The sequence below is a fragment of the Rhinolophus hipposideros genome, assembly GCF_964194185.1.
Source record: "Rhinolophus hipposideros genome assembly, chromosome: 15".
NCBI classification, from domain to species: Eukaryota; Metazoa; Chordata; class Mammalia; order Chiroptera; family Rhinolophidae; genus Rhinolophus; species Rhinolophus hipposideros.
In genome coordinates this window covers 63,358,425-63,380,797 of record NC_138061.1, presented here as the reverse complement: position 1 = coordinate 63,380,797, position 22,373 = coordinate 63,358,425, and the positions used below count along the sequence as shown (strand labels likewise).

Here is a 22,373-nt window from a genome sequence, read left to right as displayed (position 1 = left end):
CAAATAAGTAGATCTTCCCTTCTTCCTCCCTCCCACCTTCCCTTCCTTTGCAAAACATGAAAGCGTATAATTGCTTTTGTCACTTAACAGTATCTAGCAGTGAATATTCCAAATCTGAATATATATTCTTCAGCCTCCTTTTGTCAGTTGTCTTTACACTTTCTTTTCTTTGTCATGCAAAAGTTTTTAACTTTTTGTGGTAAAATTTTCTTTTGTGGTTTCTGTTTTTTGTGTCATATTTAGATTGGTTTTCCCACTTTGAGATGATACAAAATTTCTCCCATGGTTGATCCTGGCTGGTTCTTTTTTCGTTTTATTTTTCATCTTTAAATCCTTGATCCATCATGATTTTTTGTTTTATTACAAGGTGTGATGTAAGGATCCAACTTGGTAATTTTTCATCCATTTGTCCCTATTCCATTTCTTAAATACTCAATCTTGTATTAGCCCATTTGAAATAACTCTTAATTTTATTCTGCACTCCCATATGTATTTGAGCCTCTCTGTGTTATGTGGTTTTTATAATTGTAGCTGTATACTCTACTCTGTTTTAATAATTGGTAGGGCTGCTCTAACTTCATTATTCTTTCTTACAAAAATATATTTGCTATTTTTGCTCATGAACAAAATGAGCAAAGTTGATTTGAATCAACTTGTCTAATTTTAAAAAGGCTATTAGTGTTTTATTATGTGAAATTTGCAGACAAATTAGGGTGAATCAGCATCTCTGTTATGTTGAGTTTTCCTACTTACATGATGGTATGCATTTCTGTTTTTTCTAATTTACAAATAGATTTTGATTTCTGTATATTAATTTTGTGTCTGTCTACCTTAGTGAATTCTGTGATTGCCTGTAAGGGTTTTTCAGTTCATTGACTTAGGTTTTCTGCATATGTATATAAACAGATAACTGAAAAATAATAACAGCAATAATAATAATATAATGTCCTCCCCTCCAGCTTTCATAGTTTCATGTTCTTTCTCTAATTTATTGCACTTCCAGGAAAATGTTAAATAACAGTGGTGATAGTGGATGTCTTGTGTTGTCCCGGGCTTGAATGGGAATGCCGCCAGTGTTGGCTTTGGGTATATCCATGTTGAGGAAGAATCCATCTATTCCTATTTAACAGAATTTCTATCAAAATGACGTTAAATGTTGTCAAGTGCCTTCCAAGGTTTCTCCTTAGACCCGGCCTGCAAGTCCACCGGTGTGCCCCAGCTAGCCCAAGACTGCCCCTCCTTGGCAGCTCCTGGGGGAGCCAGCACAGCACTTAAGGGGCGCCTGGTAGTTATTATGGTCTCTGCACCAGGGTGCTTTGCTTTCAGCTTCAGGAAGCAGACAAGCCCACCTAATCGGCTCAAATAAAAGGAAATGTGTTATTCTCACAGACTAGGAAACCCAGAGTAGGCAGCTCCTGGGTGTCTGAAGCCCCTCCAGGAAACTTCCCTGTGTCTCTGGGGCTGTGTATCTCCAGTCTCAGGGCAGCCTGTAAAGTATCGGTGTTTTTCATTTCTTTAAAATTCGAATATAATGTCCCGTAAGTGTTCGTTTTTAGTGGCTACATATGACTCCATCATGTTTCTGTACCCACTTGACTAAGCCATCACTCTGCTTTGGACGTTACATGGTTTCCAAGCTTGTACTGGGTTTTGTTGTTGCGAGTTTGGGCGGTTTTGAGTTCAGAACACTCAGTGTGCACTCTGTGGCCACTGCCTTTCTCAGGTCAGCAAGAATTTCACTTTTGGTTCCAGCTCATCCAGAGGTTCTACTGAAAGCCCAGAGTGGGTGTGAGAACCCCACAAATGAGAGGGTGCAGGGCCGTGGGGAGCTGCCGGGGGTGCACTGCGCACAGACTGCATGGGGGTTCTAACTCTGCCCTGGGACCGAGGGGTGTGGGGACGTGCTTTTCAATGTGTCTGAGCTCTTGGGGCTCCCACTTCCCTGTCTGTACCTCAGGGATGAGTGACAGTGAGGGTGTAATGCGCTCCTGAGGCATGGGCACACTTCCCCCAGCCCATGGCTTCCTCCTCTCATTCAGTCCTCTCCAGAACCTCACCAGGTAGGTCCAGTTACTGGCTTATTGATGAAAAAGTGTGAACAGACAGGTTGTATGGCCAGTAAGCACTTACATATTTATGGGCCTTCTCGCATGGAGAGGAGGGCCCTGAGGCACAAAGCTGGTGGTCAGCCCTGAGCTCTCAGCCGCTTGCCTGCTGGGGGAACTGGCTGGACCCAGTTAGCCAGGCCACACTTCCTGCACTCCGGTCCAAGAATGCAGGGAAGGGAGCGGGCAAGGTGGCAGGCCCAAGGGACCTGCACTGGGATTTCCGTTGTGGAAAACCCAGGCAGCCCCTGCACCAGCAGGAGGGCGCTGCGGGATCCGAGATCGGCTTGTTCCTCCTTGCCCTGCCGCCCTGCCCGGGACAGTCCCGGCCTGGGGGCACTGAGAAGTGCGGAAGTTCCAGGAGAGACAAAAAGGGCCTGGCCCAGTGCCTGCGGGCAGAGCAGAGTGTGCTGGCGGCCGCAGCCTCTGCCGCAACTTCCCGAGCCGCCCCAAGCCTTTAAGCCTAGGTCAGCCCCTGACCTGGTGGGGCCTGGCCGCTGCGCCTCCTACCTCAGACTCAGTACTTTACTTCCCGCACCATGCCTTTCTGGGCTGCCAGGCATCTGAAGAGGAGCAGGCGTCTGCCCGGGGGTAAGTGGGCAGCCAGGGTCAAGAGCAGGCCAGGGGACACGAGGCCGGAAGATGATTAACCCTTGAAGGACAAGTGGCATTTGGTGATTCCAAGCTAGTTAAGAGAAATGAGTGAGGACAGGAAGACACTCTTGGACCCTGCTCAGGCTCAGCCTGGGGCACCCTGGAGGGGTGGGCAGGGAGGCCGCCCTGGGGACTGCAGGAAAGCCCAGCCTGTGGCTGCCGAGCACCTGAAATGTTGGTGGTCCAAAGTAAGACGAGCTGTTAGTACAAAATTAACACCGGGTTTTGAAAGACTTAGTCACATATATATAATTGTATATATTAAATATATATATCAGTAATTTTTGATTAAGTGTTGAAATGAATGATAGTGTTTTGGATGTACTGGGATAAATAAAATTATTCAAAATAATTTTACCTATTTTTTACTTTTTAATGTAGCTACTTAAACATTTACAATCGTAGATGTGGCTCAAATTATATTTCCATGGGACCACACTGTTCCAGACAGTTGTGTCCCTGCACTTGGCCTTCACCTGTGGGAATCCAGCTGTTTGGGGCCTTCCCTGGAGCTTCCCACTCGCCTGGGCAGCCAGTAGAATGGTGGTGGGCATCTACTGCAAACCACACATTGCAGCCGGTGTTACCTCTAAATAGTGACTTCTTTTATTTTTTAAACATTTTCTGTCAATCCTGGTAGGGGCAGGCAAATTCAGAGATCATTTGATTAATTACATCAGACTGACAACTTTTCACCTGTCATAGAATGAGTCCGATGGGCTACAGTGGTTTCCAAAATGCTTTCCATGTATATCATGTACTGTTTTTTCTATTATTGTGAAATTTTTATATAGAAAAGTTGAAAAGTAGGAGTTCTGGTCCTGGAACACCTGCAGAGTCTTCTCCATTATGGAGCCACCCCCTCTCCCCCAAAGTCACTTATGTGGGTGGGAAAAGAGACTCACAAAAGAAAGTTCTTCAATTGAGGAGCTCAGTGGGGAAGGAAGCCGATCTAGGAACAAGGAAAACTGGGCTAGGGTCCTGGCTCCATCACCCAGGGGCTGGTCCCCTTGAACAAGCTGAGCTAGCAGAGCAGGGATGGGAGCCAGACTGACTGAGGTCATAGTTCACTGGTTGTAAAGCTTGGGCCTGTTTCTAAACATCTCTGGGCCTCAGTTTCCTTTCCTTAATTTGTTTATTTTATATTGAGGTATTATTGACACAAACATTATATTAGTTTCAGGTATACAACATAATGATTCAATATTTGTTTATATTGTGAAATGATCACATCAAGTCTAGTTAACATTAGTCACCATACATAGTTACAGAATTTTTTTCCCTGTGATGAGAAGTTTTAAGATCAAATCTCTTAGCAACTTTCAAATATGGAATGCAGTATTATTAACTACAGTTGCCATGCTGTACAATACACCCCCATGACTATTTTATAACTGGAAGTTTGTATCTTTTGACTCCCTTTACCCATTTGCCTACTTCCTCCTCCCCACACCCCACTTGGGAACCACCAATCTGTTCTTTGAGATGGGTTTTTGTTTGTTTGTTTTTTAGATTCCATATATAAGTGAGAATGTACAGTATTTGTTTTTCTCTCTCTGACTTATTTTACTAAGCATAATGCCTTCAAGGTCCATCCATGTTGTTGCTTATAGCAAGATTTCATTATATTTTATGGCTGAATAATATTTCATTGTATATATACCACATTTTCTTTATCCATTCATCTATCAATGGACATGTAGGTTGTTTCCATATCTTGGCTATTGTGTATAGATAGTCCTGAAATAAACATGGGGGCGCATATATGTTTTCGAGTTTGTGTTTTTGCTTTCTTCAGATAAATACCTAGAGGTTGAATTGCTGGATGATATGGTAGTTCTATTTTTAATTTCTTGAGAAACCTCAGTGCTGTTTTCCATAGTGGCTGTACCAATTTACAATCACACTAGTAGCGAACAAGGGTTCCCTTTATTCCGCATCCTTTCCGATACTTGTTACCTTGTCTTGTTGATGACAGCCATTCTAACAAGTGTGAAGTGGTATCTCATTGTGCCTTTGATTTGCGTTTCCCTGATGATTAGTGATGTTGAGCGTTTTTTCAAGTACCTGTTGGCTATCTGTATATCTTTGAAAAAATGCCTCTTCTGCCCAGTTTTTAATATGATTGTTTTCTTGCTGTTTAGTTGTATGAGGTGTAATAAAAAACTACAATGAATGTTTAAATTAAAAAAATATATTACAATATAAGACACATTGCCACTAACCCCCTCAAAATACTCCCCCTCACTTAGAACACATTTGTCCCATAGTTCCTGCCACTTTTTTTTTTTTTTTTTTTTTTTTTTAAAGATTTTATTGGGGAAGGGGAACAGGACTATTGGGGAACAGTGTTACTTCCAGGACTTTTTTTCCAAGTCAAGTTGTCCTTTCAGTCTTAGTTGTGAAGTGCGCAGCTCAGCTCCAGGTCCAGTTGCTGTTACTAGTTGCAGGGGGCGCAGCCCACCATCCTTTGTGGGAGTCGAACCTGCAACCATAACAACCTTATGGTTGAGAGCCCGTGCTCCAACCAACTGAGCCATCTGGGAGCTCAGCGGCAGCTCATCTCAAGGTGCCGTGTTCAATCTTAGTTGCAGGGGGCGGAGCCCACCATCCCTTGCAGGACTTGAGGAATCGAACTGGCAACCTTGTGGTTGAGAGCCCACTGGCCCATGTGGGAATCGAACCGGCGGCCTTCGGAGTTAGGAGCATGGAGCTCCAACTGCCTGAGCCACGGGGCCGGCCCGTTCCTGCCACTTTCTGAAGCAGTTCTGGAAGTCCTCTTTGTGAGTGTCTTTAGTTGCGCTGTCATGGCTGCCTCTATGTCCTGAATCAATTCAAAATGTTTACCTTTCATGGTTATTTTGACTTTGGGGAAGAGCCAGAAGTTGCATGGTGCCAGATCCATGCCAGATCCATAAGGTGGATGAGGACACAATATAAAGTTTTTATTTGACAGAAATTACCATACCAGAAGTAATGTGTGATAATGGAGCCTTTCCGTTGTGATAAAAAAAAAAATATGGTGAATGCTGCTGCCGAGTGCCATCCAATGGAAAGGCAGGAATCTTCAATACAGGAAGCAGTGTATCGAAACTTAGTAACAGTGTGTGACAAGTTTCAACTTGTTCTGTACAGTCAGTCGGGTGTGAGCTATGGTTGAGAGAAGGTGTGTTTTAAAGTGCGCCATAAATCATCCTCCATCATGACAACACTCTGAAAGACACTAAAGACACTCACGAAAGAGGACTTCCAGAACTACTTCAGAAAGTGGCAAGAACGATGGGATAAGTGTGTTTGAAGCGAGGGGAATATTTTGAGGGGGATTAATGGCAATGTGTCTTTCACTGTAATTAATTTCTTTTTATTTAAACATTCACCATATTGTCTGATCACACCTCGTATAAGTCGTTTATACACAGGGTGCCAAAACATATATACACATTTTAAGAAAGGAAAACTGTATTAAAATTGTAATACTCAATATATATACCGATAACAAAAGATGAATACAAATCACGTTTGACTTCTGCAATGACAAGAGGTGCTCAAAATGGTTTCCATCAGCGTCCAGACACTTCTGACTACGGCGAACTACTGCTTGAGCAACGCTGACCAAGGTGTCCACTTGCATACATTCTTTTGGCATCCCTGGTATTTTGAATATTAACCCCTTATAAGATATATGATTTGCAAGTATTTTCTCCATCCTGTTCTTAAAATAGGGATAATGACACCACTTTCCATGTGAATGTTCAAATTTCTAAGGCGCAGCAGTTCATTCATTAATATCATTTCTACTTTAGGGTGTGTGCCAACCACCTGGGCTCTGCTGCTGCTGTCAATCTCCCATTCATCATAGATTCTGTGCATGCCCTCCCATGCCAGGCACTTCTCTGTGTGCTGGAGTTTCTTGTAAAACAGACAGGGTGGGGGCAGGTTGAAAATAAAAAATATAAATAAGCAGGCCATGTATACACGTCAAACATATATGTACTGGATTGTGATAAGGACTATGGAAAAATTAAGGTCAGGAAGGGGTGTGGGTTGTGGTGGGTGTGATGTGGAGTGAAGTTTAAATAGAGTCATCAGGAAAGATTCTCCAGGAAGACAACATTTGAGGAAAGACGTGAGAAGGGGAGGGAGCAAATCGTGCCAGTATCTGGGAAAACAGCTTTCCAGGTGACAGCAGGGGCAAAGGGAACACAAGTGCAAAGGCCCTAACACAGGCACATGTCTGCTGTTCGAGGAATGACAAAGAGCAAAGAGGAGAGCAGCAATGCAGTCAGAGGTGTAGCAGATGGAGGGGAGGGGCTTGGAAGACCATTGCAAGGACTTTGCTGAGAGGCGGGTTACTGCAGGTTTTTGAGCAGAGTGTATGAGCTGGTTTGGGTCTCAGCTAGGTCACTGATTTACTCTCCTATCCAAAATAACACCAGAAAAGGACAGAAAAAAAGAAACATGTTTTTCAAGGTACTGGACATTAGGCAGTAAAGGACTGATTACTCCAAGAGATGGGGCGCAAATGATGTGAGCCCTGCACAGGCCCCGCTTATAGCCCTGAGAAAGTGTCTTATCTCGACTGTGAGGCAGGAAGGGGAAAACCAGGTGGGTCCCCTAGACTCCATGAGTTAAGGAGACAGAGCTTAGAGACTGAGGAGGCCAAAACATCTAGAGTTTTCAGGACAGAATACAAAGGAGGAAAGAGTTGCTCAAAGAGAAAACTCCCTTGGGAACTCATCACCACATGCGTGTAAGGATATTTCTGATTTTATTAATCTCAGAAAGAACAGTCTTTTGTTTTAGTGACTTTTTCTATGTCTTTCTCTTTGTTTTTCTGGTTAGCAAACTCTTTTTAAGGGCTAGAAAGTAAATATTTTAGGTTTTAAGATTATATGGTCTGTGCCACGACTATCCACTCTGCTGTTGTAAAATCAGTAAGCCTCTAGCAAGACTGATTAGGGGAAGAAAAGAAGACACAAATTACCATTATCAGAAATGAAAGAAGTGACATCACTACAGATTCTTCAAATACTAAGAGGATAACAAGGGAATATTCCGACAACTTTATACCAATAAATTTCACAACTTAGGTGAAATAGGCAAATTCCTTGAAAGATACAAAGTAGCAAATCTCACTCAAGACCAAATTATTTATATATATAATTGAGTTTGTTATATACAGAAAAGAAAACCTTCCCACAAAGAAAAGTCTTCACTGATGAATTCTACCCAACATTTAAGAAAAAAATTAATAGCAACTCTATACAAGCTCTTCCATAAATATAGAAAAAGAGAATACTTACCAGCTTATTCTGTGAGGCCAGCATTACCCTGATACGAAAACCAGACAAAGACATTATAAGAAAAGAAAATGGCAGACCAATATCCTTAATAAGTAAGATGAAAAATTCTAAACAAAATTTTAGCAAATTGAATCCTACAATATATAAAAAGGATAATACATCATGACCAATTGTGATTCCAAGATGTAAGGTTGGTTTAACACTTGAAAATCTATCAACATAATTCATCATATTAACAAACTAAAAAAAAAAAATCATGTGATATCTTAATAGATACAGAAAGTGTATTTGACAAAATCCAACATCCGTTCCTGATAAAAACTCTCAGAAAACTGGGAGTAGAAGAGAACTTCCTCTACTAGAGAAAGGACATCAACAACAAACCTGCAGCAGATATACTTGATGGTGAATTACTCAATGTTTTTGTCATAAGGTGAAGAACAAGACAGGGATGTCCACTCTTACCACTTCTATTTAACATTGAGGCTCTCATCAGTGCAGTTAGACAAGAAAAAGAAATACAAGGCATTCAGATTGGAAAGGAAGAATTAAAACTGTCTTAACTTGCAGATGGTACAAATCATCTATGTAGGTGCACTGACAAGTCGATGGAGAAAGGATAGTTTGTTCAACAAATGGTACTGGAACAACTGGACAACCATGTACAAAAGGATGAACTTCAATCCATATCTTGTACATATACAAAAACTAACTCATCGACCTAAATGAAAATCCTAAAACTATGAAAATTCTAGAAGAAAATCTAGGCGAAAACTTTCATAACCTTGGTTTAGGAAAGATTTCTTAGATATGAAACCAGAAGCATATTCAATAAAAGAAAAAAATGGTAAATTGGGCTTTATCAAAATTAAAAACTTTTGCTCTTGGAAATACACTGTTTATACAATGAAAAGAAAGGGCACAGAGTGGGAGTAATATTGGCAAAACATATATCTGATAGAGGACTTGTATCCAGAATATGTAAAGAACTCTCAAAACTCAATAATGAAAAAAATGAATAACTCATTTAAAAAATGGACAAAAGATTTCAACCGATATTTCACTGACAAGACACTGGATGGCTCTATGAGCCCCACCCCAGTGGGCCGCCTCATTTGTGGGGGGTGGCAGGGGCCTGGGGTACGTCAGAGCCCACAGCCCAGAGCTGGAGACTTTGAATCCCTGACTGTACTATGTGTTACCTGCGTGAGTTCAGACAAGTTCCTTAACCACTCTGTGCTTTAGTTTCCTCCATCTGTAAAATGCAAATAGTAATAGTACCTCTCTCAGAGTCACTGTGAAGATTAAAGTATCCTAGGAGCGAAGGTGTGCCTGTCAGCTGTGTTCATTTCAGTGTCTGCAGCTTCTAGAAGAGTCCCAGGCAGGTACCAAACACTCAGTAAGCACCTGTTCCTGTCTGGTCTCCATCCTGGGGCTGCGGGCTCCAGCAAGGACCGTCCTGGGTGTCACAGTTCACCCCACTGCCATCCCACCCCCTTGGGAACGTGGTTCCCAGGATTCACCCAGCAGCAGACTGTCCTGGTTAAGGTCTGAGGCCCTGGGAGCTTAGAAAGTACATCGGGAAGTTACATATTATGCAATGTTGGGGGTGCATCAAGACAAGGTCATTCTTGAGAATCTCTTAAATTGCCTATGAAGTTCAGTATAAATGATTCTATATACATCCCGAAGACTAATTCATTCACACATGAAAGATTAATTCGTTTACAGATGAAAATGTGAGCTCCACTGGAGCTACTGGAGGGAAAAGTCAGTTTACAAACAACTGTCTGAGCTTTCCCATCCTTCCACCTTTAGAGAAGGAGCCAATGCCTAGCTGTGAGCAGGGAGAGGTGCAGAATCCTGTCCCCAGGTGTTTACTCTGGGTACTGAACTTCAAACTACTGGCCTCAGATCTGCATGCTTTTTTTTTTCCCCCTAATATGTGCCCCAGGATGACTTTAATGATTTCTGATTTGATATGGAAAAATAACAAGACTAAGGGAGAAAAAGCAAACCAGATAGTGCCCCAAAGACAGACTTGTGAGGTGTGGAAGGGATGGGTTGCATAATAAGAACCCAAAGCGGGCTGTTGCTGAAAGGTGTTGGAGAGAGGGCGTTTTCCCAGCGCAGGGAATACAGAGCTAACCGCTGTTGGGGCTGGAGAGAGTGCTGTGAGGGAAGGGCACCCGCTGTCTGCACAGGGGCCCTGCAGTAAGCCTGTGTCTCCCTGTCTTACAGGTGGTGCCGGGGAGCGGGAGAAGGTGCCGGCCAACCCCGAGGCGCTCCTGCTCATGGCCAGCTCCCAGCGTGACATGGAGGACTGGGTGCAGGCCATCCGCCGGGTCATCTGGGCCCCATTTGGTGGAGGTACTGCCCGAAGCCCGCATGCTCACCCTGTAGAACCCTTGCCGCCAGGTAATCATGCCCCTCCCCCACACTGGCCTGCAGCTCTCCTCTGCTCAGGACTCGCTGGCTGTGCCCTGTGCTGCTGATGGCATGCTGGCACTGTCATCCTGTCCTGTACGAGGCCCTCAGGAGCGGCCCCTCAGCTGCACCAAGCTAGCCCTGGCAGGGAAATCAGGGCCACTTTTCAGACACACGCCCTCCTCCACCAAACAGTCCTGTGGCTTTTGCGTACTTGCCTCTCTGCATCCGACCCCTGCCAGAAGCTGGGGGTGTGTGAGGTGGACTGCACATAGGCCAGAAGTGGGCCCTCACAGTGTCATAGCAGATGTCCAGGTACAGCGTCCTTCTTGCTGCAGCCACACGCTGCCTACAAAACCCACTCCCTGTCCCTGACAAGGAAGCTGCAGTTCCCATTTACTCACTTCCTCCTTTATTAAAAAATACTTATTGATTGAGTGGCTAAAATGTACCTGGTTGTGTTCTAGACGCGAGGAATTCAGCAATAAACAAAGTAGATGATGCCTCCACCCTCCCCTCCCCTCTGTTGTCCTGTGCGAGACAGACAGTCAGCAAGTAAACGTGGCACATGGTATCCAGTAGTGAGAAGCACAATGGGCAAAATAAAGCTAAGTGGAAGGGCAGAGGGGAAGTTGGGTTAGAGTTTACAGCCTAGCCAGCTTAACAGCGTCGCCAGGGGAATGCTGGGGGAAGAACATTTAGGCAGAGGGACCAGCAAGTACAAAGGCCCTGAGGTGGGATGGTGTGATGGGAACACGGAATCTCAGGAAGGCCAGTGGGTGTGAGGGAGTGAGGACAGGAGAGGAGAGGACCAGAGGCGACAGATGTCACTGAGGTCTTGGGGACACGGTAGGCACTTCAGATTTTATTCTAAATTGATGGGGCATCAGGGAGAGCTCTGAGCAAGAGACAGATACGACCTGAGTTAGATTTATCTAAGAGGAGCCCTCTGGCTGTCATGTGAGGGACCATAGAGGGACAAGATTGGATGCAGCGGGCTGGGACAGTCATGGCAAGGCCACAGGGGCATGGCTGCTGTAGGAGTGGAGGGGACAGTGAAGCGTGTCAGCTGTGGATATGTTGAAGCTGGAGCTGGGGGTTTGTCATGGTCTAGACAAGAGGTACGAGAGAGCAAAGATGACTCCCAGCTATGCAGTGCTGTCTCGGTGGGTAGTGTCCCTGTGAAGTCATCGTGAAAACAGCTTTTAGAGGATTACGACCGCTAGGTTGGGGCCACCCACTCCCGCTGAATGTAGAGACCAGGGTCTTCGGGCTGGCTGGGCTCTGACCACAGGAGCCACGTGCGTCTTCTCTGCCCCGACCCGGTGTTTGATTGGCAGAGGCCAGCTAGGCAGAGGCAGAAGCTCTCCCTTGGGGTCTCACTGCCTGTCTCTCGATCCTGCCTGACCTGCAGACTGAACCTCTTTCTTCACTCCTCACCTCAGCAGCTCTCCTCTCCCATTCCTGGCTGCAGAGTTCCTGGCCACCTTTCAGAAAACCACCAATCTCTCATGTGGAAGAGTCTACATAACTTTCAAAGTCAGAATTTTTCTCCTGGGCTTCATAAATGGCCTCACACCCTCACACTGTGAGCCATGGCCTCCCTCCCTGTCCTCTGATGGTTGCAGCAGATATGACCCACTGCCCCAATTGAATGATCTGGAAGGACCCATGCCTACCCAGGGATTTCTGCGGCCTCCACAGGCTTCCGTTGGAAGGATGGTTGAAAGTGAATCGGTGGATCAGAACAGCGCCCAGAAGCAGACTTCTGTGCAGCTAGGCTTTGCTTTATGTCAGGCAGCACCTTTGAGAGCAGGGAAAGGAGAACATCATCATGTTCTTGGGGTAGAGAAAGATTTTTAAATGAATTACAAAACATATTAACCTTTTAGGAAAAGTTTGACAAAGTGTACTACATAAAATGGAGAGCATCTGTTCTTTAAAAGGTAGATCGAGAACATGAAAGCACAAGCTATAGGTTGGGAGAAGGGATTTGCTACACATGCAACCATCGAATGACTTACACCTCAAACTCCTACAAATCAATAAGGCAAAGACAGACAAGCCAGTACAAACAGGCAACAGACTTGCACAGCACTTCACAAAAGAAGAAATCCCCGTGGCCAGTGAACATAGGCAGTGGTGCTCAGCCTCCTCAGTGGTCAGGGAAATGCAGATGAAACCACATGTGCTCCTTCTACTCCCCCACCAAGATGGCCAAATGAGAAAGATGGCACGTTCCAAGAGGTGACCTACAGACACTCGCATGTATTGCTCGGGAAATAGTTGGCAGTATCTGCAAACGTCAGTGCTCTGCACCTGTGTCCTAGTGCTTCCACTGCTAGGCATGTCGCTAAGAGAAATACATGTGCAGTATGCCAGGAGGTTTGTACACGTCAGATGCTGACAGAAGCCTTATTTCTGATGGCCTGATGCCAACCTAGTGTTTAACAACAATACAGTGGGTAAGTAAACACGATGCATTCTTACAACAGAAACCTCACAACAGTGAGAGTGCGTTAACTACAGCTCTACGCGACAACATGCCTACATCCTAAAAACATACTGTGGGACCAGGGAAGCCCAATACGTGCTTTGTGATTCCACTTATAAAAAGCTGAAAAACAGGGCAAAGGTACACTATATTATGTATAGATAGATAATGAGGCAGCAAAAATATAAAGAATGCAAAGAAATGAAGGACAGAAAAGTCAGCATGGTAATCATAGTTACCGAGGTATTCATTTTGCAATAATTTGTTCATCTGTACATATATGCTTTAAGTACTTTTCTGGATGTGTGCATATTTCACCACAAAAAAGATAAAAAAAAAATAAATCAGAGAAAGAAAGAAGAGAAACTATGGGTCAAAGAATCTAAGTAATTTGTCCAAGACAACAGAGCTAGTGAGGGAGCAGAGCTGAGAGATGAAGGCTGTTATTCTGAGCCCAAAGGCCATGATTTGTCCCAGCCCATGCAGGACAGTGTCACCCATGATCTACTAGCACTCAGTGTACTGGCTCCCCCACCCAAGCATATATCTTACTCTCTTTTCTCCATCTCTGTCTCTATCTCTCTCTTTATCTCTCTCTGTCTCTGTCTCTATCTCTATATCATCTCTATCTATCTCTATCTCCATCTCTATCTCTGTAGCTGTCTCTATCTCTTTTCTTTATCTCTGTCTATCTCATCTCTATATCTCTCTATCTCTGTCTCTGTCTCTCCCTCCCTCTCTCCGTGCTTGCTCAGAATGAGGACCCTTTGCAGAATCCCACATAGAACCCAGATTCGCCCTCCTCCCTTCCCTCCCTCAAACTTCTCAGGCTGTGTGCTATGTAAAGAACTTGCAAGAATTAAAACAGGAACCGTCATCAAAGGCGCTTATCTCCTTTCTGCCAGAAGTATAGAGGAAATGCAGAAAATCTGGGGGTTAGCGGCAGACATGTCTGGGCAAGCATGGGCACTCGCAGGTGGGCTCAGTCACCCTCTGGAGGTTTCCTGGCAAAGCTGTTATTAGACTGGGTTCCCCTGGAAAGGAGGCTTAGAGGATCAGTGCTTCTTTCACTATTTAATAATGGACCCCAAGAGACCTTTCGAACATGTTTGTTCTGGCAGAGAGTAGGCCACCTCTGACAGACACAAATGAGCAATGTATCCACTGCAGTTGGGAGAGAGCCCGGGCATCCCCACGGGGAAAAGCGGGGGGTAGTCCAGCGGGTCAGGGGAGCCCGTTACTGAGGATGGTCTGCTCAGGGCTGGGCCTGACTGGAGTGCCTCTTGTCTGGACGTTCATTGATTCATTCCTTCAGTCAGTCATTCACTTGAGAATGTCTCCCAGGTGCTGGGGATACAGCAGTGAACAGGAAATACCAGGTCCCTGTCCGCATGGAATGCGTGTCCTAGTAGAGGAGACAGATAATAAACAAGATAAGTAAGCCCATTGTAGGTCAGATGGTAGTGAGCTCAGTGGAGAAAGATGAGGTGGGGAGGGCAAGTAGGAGTGATGGGGGGGTCAGAGGTTAGTGACATTTGAGTAAAGGAGATGAAAGGGTGAATTAAACATATTTTTGGGCAGCGAATTTCGGAGGTAGAGGCAAAAGTGTCCATGTTGGATGAGTAGCAAGGAGGCTAGTGTGACTAGAGCAGAGTTTGTGAAGGCGGAAAGAGGAAGACACAGGTCAGAGAAGTAATGGGGTGGTAAATAATCAGTAGGACTTTGTGGTCAGAGTGGTGACTGGTTTTTCCTCTGAGTGAGGTGGTGCCATTTGCAGGTTTGGAACAGGAGTGGCAGAGCCTGACTGAAGTTCTAATGGGATCCCTCTGGCTACTGTGTTGAGAATAGATGAAAGAAGGTAAGGACGAAACAGGGAGACCATTTGGGTGCTTATTACACAATCATGCATGTGAGAGATGATGGTGGCTTGGCCCATGATGGTGTTGGTAATGAGAAATAATTGAATTTTTGATGTATTTTGAAGCTAGATCCAGTAGTATTTCCCTGCTGGAATGGAAGAAAGGTATAAGAGAATAAGAGAAGTCAAGGATAATTCCAAAATGTTTTGATTAAAGCAACTGGAAGGGTGGGTTAGCTATTAACTGAGATGAGAAAGACCACAGGAAGTATATTTGCTTGGAAAGAATATCGCGAGTTCACTTTGGGGCTTAGTCTGAGATATGTATGAGAAAGAGGTTCAAGTTTGGATGTCAAGCAGGCAGTTAGACATTTAAGTCTAGAGATTAAGAGAGATGACTGGGTTGGAGAAAGAATGTGGGGGCCATCAACACATATTTGGGGTTTGAAGCCATGAGGCTGGATGAGACACCGGCAAGAAAGTGTAGGGAGAACAGAACCAGGGCTGAGTCTTGAGCTACTCCCCAGTAAAAAGTCAGGGAGAGGAGGAAGAAGCAGCAGAAGGGCCTGGGAAGAAGGACCAGAGGGGGAGAGGAGCCAGGAATGAGTGGGGTCCCTGAGCTGAGTGAAGAGAGTGTCTAAGGCAAAAGGAGCAGGAATCAACTGCAGCATGCACTGCTGACACAGCAACCAGAAGAGAAGGGACATTGAGCACATGTCATTGGTGACCTGGACAGGGTCGTTTTGGTGGAGAACTGGGGGTAGAGGCTGAAAATAGTGGGTATAAGAGAGGAGAAGAAGAGGGGAATTGGAGTGTGAACCAGCCAACTCTTTCAAGAAGCTTGCTGTAAGGGAAAGAGAGAAATGGGACAGTAGCTGGAGGGAGAAGTCAGGTGGAGGGTTTTATTTATTCATTTATTTCTTTTAAGTTGAGAGACAAAACAGCAATGCAAAAGACCAGTGGTGCAGGAGAGGGAGAGGAGAATTGCTGGGGCATCAATATCTATCATGGATATAGACGCAAAAATGCTCAATAAAATACGAATACATTGAATCCAGCAACATATGAAAGGTTTATACACCACATTCAAATGAGATTTGTCCCAGGAATGCAAGGATGGTTTGACATCTGAAAATCAATTAATGTAATCCATCAATAGAATAAAAGACAAAAAGCCACGTGATCATCTCAGTAGACTCAGAAAAAGTATTTGATGCAATTCAGCACCCTTTCATGATAAGAACACTCCATGGTTTTAGAGATGGAAAGGAACTTCCTGCTAAAAGGCATGTACAAAAACCCCACAGATAACATCATACTTAATGGAGAAAGATTGGATGCTTTTCCTCTAAGATCAGGAACAAGACAAGGATTCTCACCTTCACCATTTCTAATTCAGCATTGTACTAATTGCTCATAGTCAGAGCAATTAGTCAAGAAATTCAAGTAAAATTCATTCAGATTGGAAAGAAGTAAAAGTATCTTTTTTTCATAGATGACATGATGTTGTATACGGAAAAATCTTAAAAAATCTACTAGGAAACTATTAGAACTTTAAAAAATTTAGCAAGATTGCAGGATACAAGGTCCATATACACTAATCAATTGCATTTCAATACAGTAGCAATGAGCAAACTGGAAATAAAATCAAGAAAACTTCATTTACTGTAACATCCAAAAGAATAAATTAGGAGTAAATTTAATAAAAAAATACAAAACTGATACTCTGAAAATGACAAAAATTGCTGAAAGAGATTAAAGAAGACCTAAATAAATGGAAAGACATCGCAGGTTCATGGGTCTGAAGACTTGATATTGTGAACAAGACAGCACTCCCCAGTGGATCTCTGGAGTTTGTGCCCAGCTCCAGAAACAAGGTCCTGGGAGGCCCTGTCAGGCAGCACCTCCTAGCCAGCTCTCTGTGAGAGGGGAAAGTGGGGAGTCACAGGTACCCAGGGCTGCCCGGCTTGCATGGGTGAGTTCTTGCCTGGTTACCTGGAGAGACCTGCAAGGCTTTGAAGGTGGGTCTTATGTGCACAGAAGGGTGCTTAACAAAGCTGGTTGCATTGAAGTGTGAGAAGAGGCAGAGTGAGCACAGGTTTCAGTATCAGGGTGTGGTCTGGGTGTAATCTGGTTCTTCCCCTTGCTTGCTCTGTGACCCTAGACATGCCATTTGTCCTCTCTGTGTCCTAGTTTGCAAAACGGGAATAAGAACATCTTTGCAGGATTGTCATGAAAATTAAAAGAGAAAACGGGTGCAAAATGGTCAGCAGGCTTTTAGTACTAAATAGTCCTTATTTATTTAACTAGCATCTGCCATGTAGAAGCAGGAGACAGGCAGGGAAGAAAAGAGATCAAAGATTGCATGCTACTACCCGAGACAGGCAATAACAAGGAAAGTACATCATGAGGCATAGAGCAGTGGTTCTGAAACGTTTGCTAGCATCAGAATCACCCAGAGGAAGGCTTGTAAAAATAGACTGCTGGCTCCACCCACAGTTTCCAACTCACTTGGGTGGAGCCCTAGAATTTGTGTTTCTAAGTACTGCTGGTATGGGACCCACATTTTGACTACTACTGTTTTAGAAGGTGATGAGTTCTATTGAAAGGAAAAAAATAGAGCAGTTTTAAATACAGTGGTGATGGTGGGCCGAATGAAAGTGACATTCAAACAAATTCTTGAATAAGGCAAGAAAAGGGGTTGGGAGGATGATTCTGGAAGTGTGCCAGACTGAGGCAGCCACTCAGGCAAAAGCAGCGAACATCTGATGTGGTCTTGAACCAGCGCCAAGGCAGGTGGGCAGGAGGGAGTGAGGGGCCCGGCCAGAGGGGACAGGGCCTGTTGGCTGTGGCCTCGTGGGCCCGTGTTAGGAGGGTGCTTAGCAAAGCCGGTTGCATTGAAGTGTGAGAAGAGGCAGAGTGAGCACAGGTCTCAGTACCAGCTTTTACTCCTAAGTGCAATGGGGAAGGGAGCACTGGCGGGCTTTGAGCTGCGGACTGACATGATTTGACACAGTTTCAAAGGAGCACTCTGACTGCTGACCAGAGGGACAGGGGAAAGCTCAGAGACTCAGACGTAGGAATCCAAGCAAGAGACAGCCGCTTTCATATGGTGGGGAGTGATGAAAGGATTGGATTCCAGATCTGTTTTCAAAACAGGACCCACAAGGTCTGGGTGATGGTGTGAGGGAAAGGGGACAGTGAACATGGGCTCCAAGGAGTCTGGCTGAGTGCCCGAAGGACAGAGTTGTCATGAACCAAGAGGGGAAGACTCAGCGTGGAGCAGGTTTGGGAGGTCGCGGCAAGACCATAGCTCTGTTTGAACACATTTGAGTTTGAAATGTTATTAGTCATTAAATCCCCAGAGATACTGAGTGGGCAGCTAGATGCAGGGGTCTGGGGGGCCAGAATTAGCGCTCAATAATCAGTAGCACGGTAACTCCCACATACGGGTCAAGCAAAGCCCAGAAGCTCTTCGTCCCAGCCTTACAGGCAGCAGCATGACGTGACAGTCCTGGAGCAGGGAGCCCGGCCTGGGAGCGGTGTCCCTGCCCAGAGGGACTGCTGTGTGCTGGGGAGGGGCATGAGGGGCCAGGCAGCAGGCCTGCAGTGGCCATCAGAGCCCCGCTGCCCGAACCAGCTGTGTGGCTCCTACAGACCCTTGGAGACACTTTCCTCTGACCAATTCTCCTGCCCTCGGGTTCTTCAGAAATCTTGGGAGGGGAGCGTGAAGGGGGGACAAATGCAGCTCCCAGAGGCCACAGGGCAGGACACTTGACATGGAGAACGTCTCAGGTTCAGGACAACTAGGAGGGACACAAAGCAACCTTGTTAATCCAGCTGGTAGCGGTCTTTATTTGCTGGAGTGGCATCTGTAAACGGAAGCCCTCACGGCACAATCACGTTCAGAAGGCAAGGTCACTGGCCCCAGCCCAGGCTGGCAATGGTGGAACCTGAGGTCCTAGTGGGCCACTTCTCTCCAATGCTGCTTCACTATAGCCCAGCTCTTCTGGGACATTCTAGAAGAGTCTTCTTTCCAGTACCCCTGAATGTGACCCAGCCTGGGCCTTTCCTGGTAGTCCTTCCAAAAAAGGAGAGAAAGGACTGTTGCTGACCTGGGTCACTAAGCCAGGAGAAGGGGCATTTGAGTCTGATTCTGGTGCCCTCAACCCATTCTAATACGCCCTGATGAGGGGCTACCTACAGGCCTTGGACCTGTCTAAGCCCCAGGCTCATAAAGGGCAGATAGGGCCTCTCCTGGGCATAGGAATTGGCTCACAGGAGACCTCCCGGTGTCCTATGGTCCAGTTCTCTGGACCTCCTTCCCTGCTCTGTCCCAGGAGTCTGTGAGTTTGGATCCCCAAGGCAGAGGGAAACCCCCCGCCACAGTCCCCACTGATGGCACGGCCAGGGAGTCTGGGACTGTTCACCAGGAGAACAGAGGTGGAGGAAGAGCTGCCGTATCTTGGGAGAGCCTGGCAAGACAGTGAGAGTGATTTACAGGGGCTGCTCACCAGAGCTTTCTGTGCAACTCAGGACAGTAACTTCAACTGCTTTTACCAGCTTTGCTGGACCCTTATATCCTCCTTCCCTCCCAGCACGTGTGATGGGAATGCCCTGTCAGCTTGGCCTGCCAAGCTTCAGCTTTGCTAAGGGGAGCTCAGATCACAGAGCAGAAAAGAGCTCCTCACAGTTGCTGCGAAGATGAGGCCAGTGCAGAGTATGTGCCAGTGATGCCCCACGATGCCCTGGCAACCCAGTCACAGGGTGAGGCTGGGCGGAGGTAGCCACTTGCCAGAACAGCTAACGTTTATTCAGTGTATCCCTGTGCTGAGCTCTGCATCTCGTCTGACCTTCACAACAGCCTGATAAAACAAGTCCTGTTACAACCCCCTTACAGGTGAGGAGACTGAGCAGCAGGGAGGCTCAGGTGATCTGTCCAGGTCACAGAGAAGTAGGCAGGAAGCCGACATTCTAACCTAGGTCTGATGGAGCTCAGAGCCCCAGTGCTGCATGACCAGTCTGTGGGATAGGATGCCAGGAGACCTCCCGGTGTCCTGTGGTCCAGTTCTCTGGCCCTCACATTTTTCTGAGTCTTGGTCCTCTACATCTGGCTGAGGAAAAAGGGAGAGATATAATGCTTGCCATACGCTACTCTTGCCAGGAGTTGTATCAAAATTATATTGTAGAAGAGGTCAGAGAGGCCCAGAGAGGTCGAGCAACTTGCCTAACAGCAGGCCTCCACAGGGCTGGGAGGAGGCAGCCCACCTCCAGCGTGAGCCCATCCCTGGATTCTCTCCTGCCAGGTGGGCTTCCGAATGCCTGAGCTGTCTTGCTGGGGTATGGCGCTCGTGGACAGGCAGTCATGACTGAGGACACAGGCAGTCCCCGAGGTTTTGGCCCAGGTCCTATAAGACACACAGCTCAGAAATAAGGGGCACCCCAGCTGAAGAGGTCCCCTGTCACCAGGTACTTGTTTGAGAGGACAGATCCTCAGCCTTTCAGTTCCCTGGCTCTGCCTCAAGAGGGCAATTTCATGACAACCTCTGTACACCGACTCCCAACAAGCCCCATGGCTAAAAACAACCCTCAAGATGGGGTGGGTGTTGTCCGGGCCAGGTTGTAACCTGGAACTCATTATGGCAGAACATGTCACAGTCCAGAGTCCTCTACATGGGAAAGAGCTGCAGACTTCCATTCCCGGGGTGGGGGGTAGGGGCTGGGGATGGTTCCAGGTGGAGGGTGGAAGGGATTCCCTAGAGACCAGCAGGTGAGGAAACTGAAGCTGGAGAAGACAAAGCAAGTCAGCACAGGGGCCCACCTGGGAGAGTACACCGCCTGAGTAGGTGCTCCACTGAACCTGAGGACCTGTCTCTTTAATGTAGATAGAGCTACTCAGACCCAATGTGTCCCTGGGCTGTGGGAGCCCCAGGCGTTTCTGGCAGGTTTAAGGCAGGGCATTCCTGGGCTTGTGGCCTGCAAACCTGCCTTCCCACCCCCAACACACACCAGGAACTACCCTTCCCATCTTCATATTTACCTGAAGTCTGGGAAGGGAGAATACCGAGCCCCCCCCCACACACACACCCAGGGTTTGGGAGGACTTCAGCCCCCTCCCCACATGAGTATCAGGGTCAGGACTAGGGAGCCTCATTAGTCCCGGGCACAAAATTTAAGGGGGCACCAAAAACTCAGTAATCAAGATAAATATTTTATTGTAGTAGTTTTTAAAATGCAAATGAATGCCCCCCCCCCCCGTGTTAAATTCACTGTGTTAGTTTCTTACTGCTGCTCTAACAAATTGCCACAAATTTAGCGCCATAAAACAGCACACATTTATTCTCTCATAGTTCTGGTCAGAAGTCAGAACTGAGGCTCAGGAGGCTAAAATCAAGGAGTCAGCACACTGGTTCCTTCTGAGGCCCCACGGGAGCGCCTGTGCTCTGCCTCTGCCGCTTTCCGGAGGCTGCCCACACTCCTCGGTTGTGGCCTCATTCCCGTCTCTGCTTCCCTCCTCATATTGTCTCCTCTTGTACAGTTGAACCTTGAACAACATGGGGGTTAGGGACACTGATCCCCATATAATCCAAAATCCATGTGTAACTTTTAACTCCCCCAGAACTTGATTACTATTAGGCTACTGTTGACCAGAAGCCTTACCAATAACATACACAGTCGATTAACACATATTTTGTATGTCATATGTATTATATACTGTGTTCTTATAATAAAGCACTCTAGAGAAAAGAAACTGTTATTAAGCAAATGATAAGGAAAACACACAGTATTCATTGAGGAAAATCCATGTGTAAATGGACTCAGGCAGTTCAAATTGTGTCAAAGATCAACAGTATAGTCAAATTTCCCTCTGCCTGCCTTTTATAAAGCCCACTTGGATAATCCAGAATAATCTTTCCATCCTTAATTTAATCATGCCTACACAGTCTCTTTTACGAGGTAGGTAACACAGTCACAGGTTCTGGGGATTAGGACATGGGCATCTTTGGGGAGCCCTTACTCAGCCTACCACATCCATGATGAACAAAATATCAACATTTTAAATACAGACAGCGTCTGTGGGTGGGATTAGGGTGAGGCACTCACAAAGTCTGTGCAGGTGCAGGGTCACATCCTGTCTATTTAAAATTTTGATGTTTTGTTCATCATGGATTTTTTGCATTAATTTGTATTTTTTTAAAAATATCGCAAGAAAATATTGATCTCGATTACTGAAGTTTTGGCACCCTCTTAAAGTTTGCTCCTGTGGTGAGTGGCTTGCTTGCCTCACCCTTGCCCAGGCCCTGCTTAATACAGCAAGCAGAGTGACCTGGCCCTGCACACGGAGCTTTCACATAAGCCCCCCAACCCTTCCAGTCCCAGAGCTCCCCTAAAGTCCTCCCTGGCAGAATTGTGCCCCTAGGTCCCTGTGACCTCTATCCTTCCTGTCTGGTGTTGCACAGCGCCCAGTTTCGCTTCTCTTTCCACCTGCCCTTCTGATGCATGCCTGAGTCTGTGTACCCATCCTCCTCCTC

The 22,373-nt window shown here is 46.0% G+C and overlaps 1 protein-coding gene across 5 annotated transcripts in view; it reads left to right on the top strand.

The window, feature by feature from the left end:
• Positions 1-22,373, top strand: part of ARHGAP22 (Rho GTPase activating protein 22) — a gene marked incomplete at its 5' end in the record, with an annotated part of 210,854 nt that overhangs the window by 169,534 nt on the left and 18,947 nt on the right. For 2 of the 5 annotated variants that reach the window (XM_081074518.1, XM_081074519.1), the window contains one exon: positions 10,304-10,480. In XM_081074518.1, the coding sequence (XP_080930644.1) occupies positions 10,304-10,480 (177 nt within the window). Of the gene's footprint in view, positions 1-2,644; positions 2,697-10,303; positions 10,481-22,373 lie in introns of those variants that run through there. The other 3 variants (XM_081074520.1, XM_081074521.1, XM_081074523.1) reach the window with 2 other exon arrangements.